The 13,177-nt window shown below is 43.5% G+C and overlaps 1 protein-coding gene across 1 annotated transcript in view; it reads left to right on the plus strand.

Annotated features, from left to right (window-relative positions):
• Positions 1-13,177, plus strand: part of PTPRJ (protein tyrosine phosphatase, receptor type, J) — a 98,294-nt gene that overhangs the window by 45,029 nt on the left and 40,088 nt on the right. Inside the window, exons 4-9 of the mRNA XM_014959930.1 lie at positions 5,471-5,489; positions 6,314-6,478; positions 7,241-7,510; positions 8,056-8,325; positions 11,259-11,528; positions 12,172-12,441. Of these exons, the coding sequence (XP_014815416.1) occupies positions 5,471-5,489; positions 6,314-6,478; positions 7,241-7,510; positions 8,056-8,325; positions 11,259-11,528; positions 12,172-12,441 (1,264 nt within the window). The remainder of the gene's footprint in view (positions 1-5,470; positions 5,490-6,313; positions 6,479-7,240; positions 7,511-8,055; positions 8,326-11,258; positions 11,529-12,171; positions 12,442-13,177) is intronic.

Consider the following 13,177-nt stretch of genomic DNA (forward strand, 5'->3'; position numbering starts at 1 on the left):
TTGACTTTTTCCTCTTCAAGTCATAAGGATCTGATACAGGAGGGCTGAGTATTCACAAATGCCACTGAAATTGATAACTGAACTGTAAGTGTAGCTTGGAGCAAATCTACAGCACACAGGCTTAACCCACATTGTCTTTTTTCTTTTCATACAGTAACCATAGGGGAAAACACTTGCTTTTCTTGGCTTGGCATATCTTTAATTGTGTATGAACTTCTATGCATTTTACAGTAATATAGCAGGAGAACAATTTGTGCGTAGACATTGTCTGCTTAAATGCAGAGAAATGCTTTGCAATTGAAGACTTACATTATTTTAGGAAGAAATCAGACAATACAGCAAAATATTGCACAAGTATATTTTTGTTCATTTTCCAGTAAGATATTTTTTCACCCCAAAAAACAGAAATTGCCAAAGTAAGACATGTTACTTGAACTAGCTTCATACAGGTTTAGGCACATAGTTTTATGCCCCCGTTTAGGTGATCTCGTTTTTCTTGCCCAGTACTGTCCAAACTTCATTAATTTGGACATATTGTGCGAATGAATGAGGTGAAACAGCCCTGAGATGGGTTGCAAGAGACAGAAACATTACATCTTGGATGGGGCTTTGAGCAACCAGGTCTAGTGGGAGGTGTCCCTGCCCATGGCAAGAGTTTGGAACTGGATGATCTTTAAGGTCTCTTCAGCCCAAGCCATTCTATGATCTTTCCAAACTCACTCCTGTCTCTGAGACTGTTGTCTCCTGCAGGAAGGTGTCACTCCCTGCTGATTTAGACTTTACACTCCCAGTGAAGCAGGAAGATGTCCCCAGCTGGAGTAACACTCAGTGCCTTACAAATCCTAGAAAATTAGCAAGCATTGGAAAATTATATGAGTCTGTGGATGCAGTACCTGGGCATTCTGTTGTTGTGGGGCTTCCCAGTGACATTCCAGGTTTAATTTTCAGTTACTTTGTGTGATCTTGAATAAAACCTTTCTATGGAAATGCTTTCTGAATAAACCTATGCCAAGTATGAAATATCAGAAGTAGCAGAGTGGTCTGAAAGTGGCCAACTTACTGCATCGTTGTTGGTTAGTGTTTGTTGTCTGAGCAGTGATGACAGATAACAGCAGCAAAGCGAAGCCTGGAGTCTAAAAGTCCTCATGATGGTTGCAGTGTGGTGGCTTGCCCTAAAGCCCATAATTATGGAAGTGGGACAACTAATGGTAGGTGGACACAGCAGGAAAAAAAAATAAATAATGAAGCGAGACCAGGGTTACTGGGACAGTGATCTGAATTCTGCTGTTGCTTTTGTGAAAGGGTATCAAGAGAGAATTTGGAGACCACTGTGGTAGCTTGGTGGTATTTTTGTGGAGCTCCTCCAAACCTGAGAGGATGGATGGGTAGAGAAGAGATCTGAAGGTACACATGTGAAAGATCATTAGCTTTGAGAGGGGTGTGATTAATTTCCTGGCTTTTTGCATCTGAGTCACAAGGCACACACGGGTGAGCACACAAGAAATGGGAAGCAGCAGCCTCAAGTGGTGTTCTCAGAAAGGGTTTGTGGTGAAGGGGGTTTTTTGGTTAGGATTTTTCGGTTTGCTCACTTTGACTGTGTAGCCAGCTTCTTCACCTCGTATTTACATGAACCAAGCCATGTTGTTTATTTTGGAAACTGGAGCACCCCCGGCGGGTGGGCCGTTGTTGACAAGGGGTTTCCCCTGATGCAGAAGCCCTAACTTTGTTAGAGGGTGCAGTCTGGCAGCAGAACCAAGCTGATCTAATCTTGTGGCCAGCAGAAGGGGAGGCATTACTGTCTTCCCTGCTGCTGACCAGCTCCAGTGGCTCCCCCGATGCATGTGTACAGGAGGCACATTTTAAATCCTGCTCCTGAAAGTATCTTAGCCTTAATTGAAGTCTTACCAAATATCAGTGGAACTTGGGCTTCTCAGTCACCTAGTAATTTTGAATGTTTTCCTGCAGTACGTAGTATTTCCTCCTTGATAAGATTACCCATGAGACTAATAATAATAATTCTTCAATTAGGCAACTCACTGTATACCCAAGGAGAATGGGCCTGAATTCTGCATCTATTATACACCACCAGCTCCTGGCCAGTAATAAACTTCACACATAAGGAGCGCAGGACAGACCTTGTGTTGGTGCAGATGAATTATTCATCTCCTCTGGAATGTACAGCCTTTGATCAGACTCTAAGCATGGCTCTGTGACACATGAAAAGATTAATTTGCCATTACTGATGACAGTAATGAGTTTGTGTGCACACATTTCTCCTGTTTTTTGGTTGACATGTTCAGTGTTTAGGATTTTACTATCTTTTATTTTCGGGGGGGAGATGTTCCGCCCCTACACCAGGTTCCATTCTTCTGGTTAAAAAAAACCCAACAAAACTCTATAAATGAATAATATGGATTCATGTAATTGAAAAGAAAAGTGGAGATGGCAGGGCTCCTGATATATCAGAGGCAAACACAAGGAGAATCAGGTGTTCAGCGCAAATGTGCTCTGAAATAATAAACAAATGTTTTTGTATAAATAGCATCTCATTAAGTAATAACATAAGGCTGGAGAACAGTTCAGTTCGTGGCTTATGTTGAAAAATACAGCATGGAATGACTGAGTCAGGCAGACTGACGCTTGGGAATGGGATCATTTGTTTTACGTGATTTTGGATCAGGAGGAGGCCTGCCTGTGGCCAATGGGATGTGCTTTTTTTTTTTAATTTTTGTTTGCACATCGGGTTCTGGAAAGTCAGAGGAGTATTGTGAGGGGGTATTGCCAAAGTGTCTGATAAAGAAAAACAAATAAAGGGATGGGAAGCGGTTCGTTCATCAGGTGACAGGAGTTTTAGCATAACTTTCCTTTCGTTGTTTGCCCATCACTAAAAAGCCCACAGGTGACAGTGCGATAAAGTTTCTAGCTGCTTGGTAATAATTTGCTGTTAGTTCAGGTGGCTGTAGCTGGGGGTAAAACAGGAATCAACACGCTGCTGCTTTAAGGTTGTGGGGAAGAAAGGGGGAGGTAGAAGCAGGGGTGCAGGAGACTTGGTAGTAGCATACCTGTTTTTTTCCTGTTGCTCAGGAAGGATGCTGTGCCCTTGAATTCAAAATGTGGGGAGAAGGAGACGAGAAACTTCATCATCTTCAGGCAGTTTTACAGAAGAGAAACTAACTGGAGAACAGGTTGTAAAAGATATCAGGCTTTTGCTGTTTCATCTGCGGGACTGCAGAAATCACTGTGGTGTCCTCAGTCCTGTGGTGTTCTTGTTGGTTTTGTTCTTCTTTTTGAAATTGCCCTTTTTTATTAAACATAGTATCTTTTTGGCTTTGCTCTTAGATTGTCCTGCTTTTCAGGGAAACTCACCTCTTGCTTATTCAGCAGCTGTTTCCACCTCGTGCTCAGCACTTCTCCTGTGAATGCTGCTGGTAGTGTTTTCCTGATTTAAGAGTTGCTTTTTCCTTTGTCATCTCTTCTTTCTTGGCCACTTCTTAGTGAAAGAATACAGAAGGGCTCTTGACCTGAGTGCAGACGAATGTTTCTTCACTTCCTAATAGCCTTGCAGCTTGGCTGGCCTCTCAAATATTCAGAAAAGTTAAAAAAGAGCTTCATACTTGTACATAGGACATCTGCATCCCAAGTAATGACCTTTGTGTGCCAAGTTGTTAGTAGGGCTGTGTTAGAGAAGACCAGGCGCTAGCTCTTTGATACTTACAAGTGTTTTTTTGCCTAGAAAGCATGCCTAAACTCTTCTTGTTGTGGCACAGAGACCATCACAGGCTGGAAGGGAGTCTCTCCACTTGATGCTTGTTTCTGCTGCATTGCTCCTTATTGTGAAGCTGGAGGCGTTGCTTCTAGGGTTGTTTCTAGTCAACTGACCTGCCTCATATTCATGGAGAGTACTTTTATAGTCTCTCATACACAGGACAAGATGATTTGATGGTATCTTCTGACTACTTTTTGAGGGTCTGTCTGCTTGGGCCCATGACTCTGATGCAGGGAGCTACTGCTGCCGGAGCTACTTGTGGCACCAGCAACACAAGAGCTGAGAGGGGCGAATGATTTGAGATTCAAGCTTTGCATTGGGTTTTTGTGATATAGCTGCTGCTTTTTTTTTTTGTTTTGTTTTTGTTTTTTTGAGAGATAGCTTGTGCTTTGTGTGGGTAAGGCACCAATGCAGCATAAAGCTTAGCCAGATCTAGGAGCAACACAGCATAAGGTCCAACCAGACGACTAGCCCTTGTGCAGGTGGTGTTAGAGCAACTGGGGCTGGAACCTGCCTCTGCCTGCACCCACTGTGATGCCAAAACCAGACCCAGAAGTGCAGAGGCAGAAGCTTCCCATGCCTGCAAACCTCCCACGGTGGGGACCTGCCCGTCCCTGGGACATGTATCTCTTCACACTTGTTTTTGCCTTGTGTGTAGCTTTACAAGGTATTTAATCCCTGATAGAGTTGCTGAAGTAAACTGTTAGATGGCAGAAGTGGCTGCTGCAGGGGCTTGGCGTCAGCCGGCTACGAGAGGCTCGGGAGTCTCCGGGAATCACAGTTTCCCTCTCAAGCGCCTGCTGGCTTGGCTCGGGAGTCTCCGGGAATCACAGTTTCCCTCTCAAGCGCCTGCAGACCTCCTGCAGTTCTGTTTCACTGCTTTCGGAGCATTTTGTACTGCCACCTGGAGGGAGACGAAGACAACAATTTACAGGCCAGTTTGCATGCTAACAGGAAGGGTTTATTATGGTTTATTCGGAAGTAAAAGCATGAAGTTGAAAGACAAACAAACCAAAACCTTTTCAAAGGGAAATTCTGGTGTGCTTGTCAGTATTACTAGGAGAGTACTTTCATGCTGCAGTTAAATGGCAACTGGTGATACTTTATGGATGTGTGCACATACATAAATTAGATTTCAGAATATATATTAAGTGTTTTGAACTTTTTACTACATGGAGTTTGTTTCAGAAAATGCAAAATATTTGTTTGTGAGAAGTAATAATAAAATTTATACAAGAACGGGATGAAAGAAAAAACTTATAAATAAAAAAAGACCTAATTTGCATCTGCTGCTTTTATGGGATCGTGTCAGTGGTACTCACTAAAATGTCTTTTGACTAGGCTCTTGTACATTTTGTTTTTAAATTTATATTTGCAAAGTAATCACCATGTGCATATGTTATGCAAGCTGTTTCTGTGACAAAATAAACTGTTTAGTTTAAAAACAAACAAACAAAAAAGTAAGTAACATTTTATCAGCATGTTTGTTTTTTTCCTCTAATAGTTGGGTATCGTTTTGGTGCTATCTTTACGTCAATAGATTTTTAGGTTTTTCTTTTGCAGGTTGAAAAGTCTGGAGTGGAACAATAGAGAGAGTTTTTTTAACTGATTTTCCCCCACCATGTGTTAATTAAACAAGTCCTTATTTTGTTTGAGCTTCAAGTGGTTTTAACCTATTAATTTCTGTTTGTTTGTGTTTTCCAGGTCAGATGTACAATTGCCTGTAAGTATCATTCTGTTACTCAATTACAATTTTTTTAAGATAACTGTCGTTATCTTAATTTCTTTTAAGAAAGATTGAACAGTATCAGCTAAGTATCTAAAAATTCTTTTCAGGAAGTGGTTGTTTTTTTTTTAGAGATAGCGTTCAAAAATGTAAACTTGCTTATTTTAGTGACTGCAATTCCTGATATGTGTTAAAGGATATTTAAATATATAAATGTGCACTTTTCCTTTGCTTTTCAGTTTGTAAAGAGTTTTGGTTAAAATCAACATATAATGTGCTTAGGAAGATTGGGGAATATATTTAAAGGCAATACAACCCGAGCAAACCCAAAACAAAAAAAGACATGCAAAGTGATACTTTAAGGATTTTCTGAAGTGAGCATAGTGCTGTACTTGCCAACATGACAAGTTTTCATGTGGCAAAGATTTCCAAAAGTACTTGCACATGAGTTCTACCTTAATATTGAACATCAGACTTGCCTGAGTTAGCCTTTAAATTTTAGGGCCTGAATCAAGTCTCTCCACATATTGGGCTGCAGTATATCAGCCTAAAGCTGTTTTCTGTAGGTATACCATGTCTCGTCCTTACTTGTGGGAACACACTCTGTGAATCTGAGAACTTTTTTGCTTATACACTGAGGCTAAGTAAAGCAGCTCAGCTTCTGATAACATGGGAGAAAAATACACACTCTGTAGGAGAACAAACTGGGAAGAAGGAAGTGACTGCAAGTCTGCATGATATCTATAAATGACTGTAGGTTTGCAAACGGGAAACGCAGAAGTTTTGTAAAGATACTTACTGCTTTGTGTTCTTTCTTTCAGGCACTGAGGATTGCAGTTCAAAAAATGTAACTGCAGAAACAGGAGCCAGTAGTAATGATAATTTATCAGTAAATTCTACAAGTGAGAACAAAACCTATGGAAGTAGATTAGCTAGGGCTGTGCCACTATTCGACAGCGCAAAAAGTGGTCAGGACAACGTAACACGTAAGTGGAATGTGACTGAGATGTGACTCTTCAGGGTGTTTTGTGTTTTTATACTGTGTTAGCATTTTAAGCCCAAACTCTAGTCCAGAGTGCAAAGAGCATGCAGGGGTGTGGATCCAGCTGGTTTACTGGAGTAGAGAATGGGCCAAAGAAATATATGGACACAGCTGACTGTGAGTGCAATTTAACACTGTGATTGTTGTTTGGCCTTGAAATAGTTTTATCACTGTTAGACTTAGGCTCTGTTCCCTGCTTATTGTGGCTTTTTTACGTTACAGCTGCAACGGCTCAAACATACTGTGACGTACAGATTTGACATACATACGTAACAGAGTACAGCTACCGAGTGTAGAGGGTATCATGTATCCAGAGGAGAGCTGTGTGAATCTTGCAGATCGAAGGCTCTTCTCTTTGGGATAGCCAGCTTAGGCAAAAATAACAGAAGGTTGTATTTTCCAGTCGCTCTCAGCACCCTGAATGAAGTTGACAGTTGAGGCTGGATGGTAATCACTGCCGAAGCTAGATAGTTTTACTCCTTGAGATGAACTGAAACTTGAGGATTTAGAGGAAATGCAGATGACAGAGTTAGCAAGTGTCCCTTGCAACATGTAAGGGTGACCTGATTATCTTCCCAGGCAGATTACTCTTTTGCAGAGATCTGTTGTTTGGGTATGGCGAGGTGAAGAGTGCTTTGTGCGTTTGTCAGCAAATAATCTTGCATGCTAAAAGAATTTTTTATTTTTTTTTAATTGCCTTGCACAGGGGACAGCCCAGTCTATGATCTCAAGGCGGAATATGTTGGTGTGACTTCTGTCAAATTAACATGGAAAGTGAACGACGCTGCTTCCAGCTCCTACACATACAGGATAGAGGTTGCAAATGCTACCACCTCTGTTCAGAACCTGACGTCCAATGACACCCAATTTGAAATTACTGATTTAATTCCTGGGACATTGTATAAATTCACAGTATTTGCAACAGTGAACAACGGTCAGACGGAAGGAGAAGGAGCATCCATAGACCTGTATACAAGTAAGTCACAGCCTTATTTCTGGTGGACTAAATTTTGCTGGGCAGCTTAGGGCTCTGCCTCCCTCTGTGAGGACTATCGTTCAATACTATTGTGTATAGACATCATATGTTAGTCCTGGAGCCTGACCTGGGCTATATGCAAAGGATGGGATGTTAGTGTGCAGCAGAAACACAGCCCTGATGGTTTTCTTTTGATTTTAATTATCTTCCTTCTCCACCTTACCATCCATCCTCATCTCTTTCCTGCCCACCTCTCTGTATTTCCCAGGGAAGCCCTGGGAGTGCTTGCACGGTGCTGACCTGTGCTTCTGCTTTGGGCTGTCAAAGGGAGATGAATACCACTCAGAATGACTTTTCTTCTCCCTTAGCTGCCGGTTGGTGCAAAAACCTCCAGGAGCTTCTGGTGACGTTGTTGGGGTGCTCCTGTGCTCTGAACGATGACTGATGTGAAGAGAGTGAAGCAGTGGTGTGCCTGTGTTTCTTCTGTCCATGTTTGTGAGCAGATGTTCTTGCAGGTTGACAGATTGTTCTCTTGCCTTTCACAGGGCCCAGCCCAGTCCATGATCTCAAGGCAGAGTACGTTGGTGTGACTTTTGTCAACTTAACGTGGGCAGTGAGTGACGCCGCTTCCAGCTCCTACACATACAGGATAGAGGTTGCAAATGGTACCACCTCTGTTTGGAACCTGACGTCCAACGTCACCCGATCTGAAATTACTGATTTAATTCCTGGGACATTGTATACTTTCACAGTATTTGCAGCAGTGAATGACAGTCAGACGGAAGGAGAAGGGGCATTAATAGACCGTTATACAAGTAAGTCACAGTTTCTTGCAGCTCTGTGTCTGGTGGGCAGCTCATGGCTCAGACTACCTGGCTGAGGGCTGAAATATAAAACTCTTCTGTTTAGACATAATGTTTTAATCCTGGGGCCTAATCTGGGCTCTTTACTAAGCATAGGGTCTTAATGTGTGGGAAAGACATATCCCTGCTTTAAAAAAAGACAAAGGAAAACTAGCCAAAGAAAACCCACCTTCCTTCCACTCTGTTCCTCATGTTCTCATGTATCCTAATATGAGAGACAACTTCTTGTCACAACACTCAGTAGGCCAATTATGAGAGATGCCCTTATAGACTTACCATTTGTGAATAGAGAAGGACTCATGGAAGATGTGATTGTGAAATGGTTGAGTTCAAAATTTTCAGTTTAATGAGAAAAAAAAGACAGCAGAGTTGCGACCCCAGTCTTCAAGAGGCAAACTTCAAGCTATACAGGGAGCTACTTAACAGAGTTCCCTGGAAGTCTGCTTTTGAGGGCTTAGGAGTTCATGAGTGCTGGTCAGTTTTTAAGAACCACCTTTTAGAAGCACAGGAGCAGGCAATTCCATTGTGTTGAAAGTCAAGGAAGTGTGACAGAAGACCAATTTGGCTGAACAGGGAAAGCCTTGTGGAGCTCAAGAGGAAAAAGAAATTGTATGATCTCTGGAAGCAAGGTCAGGTTTCTCAATAAGGGTACAGAGCCGTGGTTTGTATATGCAGGGAGAAGACATGCAAGGCCAAAGCTGAATCAGAGTTGAAACTGGCCAGTGTTGTTTCAGATAACGAGAAAGGGATTTTTTTAAGTACATTAATAGTAGGAGGAGATCTAAAGAAAACATTGGACAGATACTTGTTACACGTGGTCATCTGACTAATAGTTATGAAGAAAAAGCAGAGGCATTCAATGTGGTTTTTGCTTCAGTCTTTAATAATACTTATAGATCTTGGTGTGCCCAGGCCTGCGACTCGGACAACCACGAGTGTGGGAACAGTGAATTTCCATTTGTGGACACTGAAATTGTAAGGGACCAGCTGTATCAGCTGAACGCTCACAAGTCCATGGGGCCTGATGGGATTCATCCCGGAGTACTGGAGTTAGTGGGTGTTATGGCATTACCCCTATCAATCATCTCCTAAATGGGAGTCTGGGGAGGTCCCTGCTGCCTGGAAGCCAGCCAGTGGTACTCCAATTTACAAGGGCATGAGGGAAGACCCAAGAACGTACAGACCTGTTAGACGAACCTCAGTTCATGGAAAAATTATGGAGAAGATTATACTGGGTACTATTGAAAGGCATTTAAAGAATAATGTAATCATCAGGCACAGTCAACATGGGTTCACAAAAGGAAAGTCCTGTTTAACTGATTTGATGTCCTTCTTTGATGAGGTCACCCTCCTGGTGGATGAAGGGAAGGCAGTGGATGTAGTTTTTCTGGATTTTAGTGAAGCTTTTGATAGTGTGGCCAGTGATTGGTCACCAGAGGTGACTGTTCACCTGAGCAGTCCTCAGGGCACAATTCTAGGGCCAGTTCTCTCCTGGTGGATGAAGGGAAGGCAGTGGATGTAGTTTTTCTGGATTTTAGTGAAGCTTTTGATAGTGTGGCCAGTGATTGGTCACCAGAGGTGACTGTTCACCTGAGCAGTCCTCAGGGCACAATTCTAGGGCCAGTTCTGTTCAATATATTTATCAACAGTCTGGATGCAGGAGTTGAATGCACCATTAGCATGTTTGCTGATGATACCAAACTGGGAGGTGCAGTTGATTCTCTTGAGGGACAAGAGGCCTTGCAGAGGAATCTAGATAGATGGGAACACTGGGCAATGATTAATGGCATGAAACAAATCCAAATGCCAGATTCTACCCCTGGGATGGAGTAATGCTGGGCACAAGTATAAGTTGGGAGAGGAGTGGCTGGAGAGCAGCCCCGCAGAGGGGGATCTGGGGGTCCTGGTCGAGACTAGGCTCAGTAGGAGTCAGCAGTGGGCTCTGGCAGCCAGGAGGGCAAACTGAAACCTGGGGTGCATCAAACAAAGTGTGATCAGGTGGAGAAAAGAGGTAATTGTCCTGGGGTATTCAGTGTTGGTGTGGCCTTACCTTGAATACTGTGAGCAGTTCTGGGCCTCACAATTTAGTAAGGTTGTGAAGGTGCTGGAATGTGTCCAGAGTAGGGCAACATGGCTGGTGAATTGGCTGAAAGCAGTGTCCTCTGAGGAACAGCTAAGGACTCTGGATTTGTCTAGTTTGAGAAAAGGAGTCTGAGGGCTGAACCGTTTGCTCTCTACAGGTTCCTGAGGAGGGGACACGGAGAGGGAGGTGCTGAACTCTTCTTGGGATCCAGTGTCAGGACATGTGGGAATGGTTCAAAGCTGTGCCAGGGGAGGTTTAGATTGGACATGAGGAAGCATTTATTTACTGAAGGGGATAGTCAAACACAGAAACAGGCTTCCTAGGGATGTGTTCAGTGCCCCAAGCTGTCAGTGTTTGAGGCATTTGGACAATGCCCTCAAAAATTTGCTTTAATTTTTGGTCAGCCCTGAAGAGGTTGGGCAGTTGGACTACATAATCACTGTAGGTCCATTCGAACTGAAATCATGCTCTGTTCTGCTTTTCTGCCCTTCCCTGCTTTTTCCTTCTTACCTCTCTATATTCCTAAGTGAAGCCCTGGGAGTGCTTGCACGGTGCTGACCTGTGCTTCTGCTTTGGGCTGTCAAAGGGAGATGAATACCACTCAGAATGACTTTTCTTCTCCCTTAGCTGCCGGTTGGTGCAAAAACCTCCAGGAGCTTCTGGTGACGTTGTTGGGGTGCTCCTGTGCTCTGAACGATGACTGATGTGAAGAGAGTGAAGCAGTGGTGTGCCTGTGTTTCTTCTGTCTGTGTCTGTGAGCAGATGTTCTTGCAGGTTGACACTGTTCTCTTGCCTTTCACAGGGCCCAGCCCAGTCCATGATCTCAAGGCAGAGTACGTTGGTGTGACTTTTGTCAACTTAACGTGGGCAGTGAGTGACGCCGCTTCCAGCTCCTACACATACAGGATAGAGGTTGCAAATGGTACCACCTCTGTTTGGAACCTGACGTCCAACGTCACCCGATCTGAAATTACTGATTTAATTCCTGGGACATTGTATACTTTCACAGTATTTGCAGCAGTGAATGACAGTCAGACGGAAGGAGAAGGGGCATTAATAGACCGTTATACAAGTAAGTCACAGTTTCTTGCAGCTCTGTGTCTGGTGGGCAGCTCATGGCTCGGACTACCTGGCTGAGGGCCAAAATATAATACAGGCCTGTCTTGGCTGTCTACTATGAATGGGGTGTTAATGTGTAGAAGAAACATCATCCTGATTTTGAGTGGGGGTTCTTTGTTTTTTGTTTTTTTCTAAAAAAACACCAAACCTCCTCCAACCTCCCCAACTCTGAAGCAAAAATCCTCCAGAGCAGCAACAAAAGCAAAAAATAGCCAAGTGAACAATCAAAAAAAAAAAAACCAAACCCAAAACCTCTCCATCATTCGCCCCCCCCATACTCATCCTTTTCCTGCCTATCTCTCTACATTCTGCGGAGAAGCTCTAGGAGCAATGGCATGGTGCTGACCTGTGCTTCTGCTTTAGACTCTCAAAGGGAGATGAATACCACTCAGAATGACTTTTCTTCTGTTCTCCTTTAGCTGCTGGTTGATGCAAAAGCCTCCAGGAGCATCTGGTGATGTTGTTGGGGTGCTCCTGCACTCCGAACAATGACTGATGTGAAGAGAGTGAAGCAGTGGTGTGCCTGTGTTTCTTCTGTCTCTGTATGTGAGCAGATGTTCTCGCAGGTTGACAGATTGTTCTCTTGCCTTTCACAGGGCCCAGCCCAGTCCATGCTCTCAAGGCAGAATATGTTGGTGCAACTGCTGTCACCTTAACGTGGGAAATGAACGACACAGCTGCCAGCTCCTACACGTACAAGATACAGGTTGCAAATGGTACCACCTCTGTTTGGAACCTGACGTCCAACGTCACCCGATCTGAAATTACTGATTTAATTCCTGGGACATTGTATACTTTCACAGTATTTGCAGCAGTGAATGACAATCAGACGGAAGGAGAAGGAGTATCCATACTCCGCTATACAAGTAAGGAAATGGTATCTCTCCATTGTATTAAGGGTTTGTACCAAATTGCCCTGCTTCTTCGTCTCGGGCTTCCAACTTTGTACTATTTCTCATTGTGATGTTGCTTTGCTCCAGATGCCTGTGAGCATGAGTACCAAGCAGTCTTTGGTAAAAGGGAAAAGGATGGAGATTGTGTGTGTCTGCATGTGTGTCTGTGCATTGCCTGTAAAGCAGTTACTTCATCAGCTTGGTTACTCAAGGCTATGTAGAGATCCAGTTGCTACAACAGCATGACTTTCTCTAGATTTGAGGGCTGAATGAACCCCTAAAATGCTTCTTAGAGCAGGTTATCACAGCTTATACCAAACGACATGGTGTGCAGGGTTGTGATGGCCAAGATCACAGAGGCTTTTTGTTCTTGAAGATTTTGAGCTCTTTGCAGGGTCCCTGGCCTGGGGCTTCTTTGGGCTATGACAGTGTCTAGAACCATGCTGTTGAGTGTGGTGCCATTTTTATTGGTTTTGTGGCATGGCACCTTTTTCCCAGCTCAGAGGGGCAGATGGGAGGAGAAGATCTTTTCTTTGTGTCTAGCTCAGGAGTGGAAAGAAAACAGGCAACATCCTTACAAAGCAATTAGAAGCAGTGTGTCCCAGAGCTGCTGCTGAATAGGTGAGCTTATCTAAGCTGCTGACATGAATCTTGGCTGCCTAGTGTTGGTGCTGAATCAGGGTTGCAGACAAGAGCCCCCAAGGGCGGG

Source organism: Calidris pugnax, unplaced genomic scaffold (genome assembly GCF_001431845.1).
Source record: "Calidris pugnax isolate Ruff unplaced genomic scaffold, ASM143184v1 scaffold435, whole genome shotgun sequence".
Classification (NCBI taxonomy): Eukaryota; Metazoa; Chordata; class Aves; order Charadriiformes; family Scolopacidae; genus Calidris; species Calidris pugnax.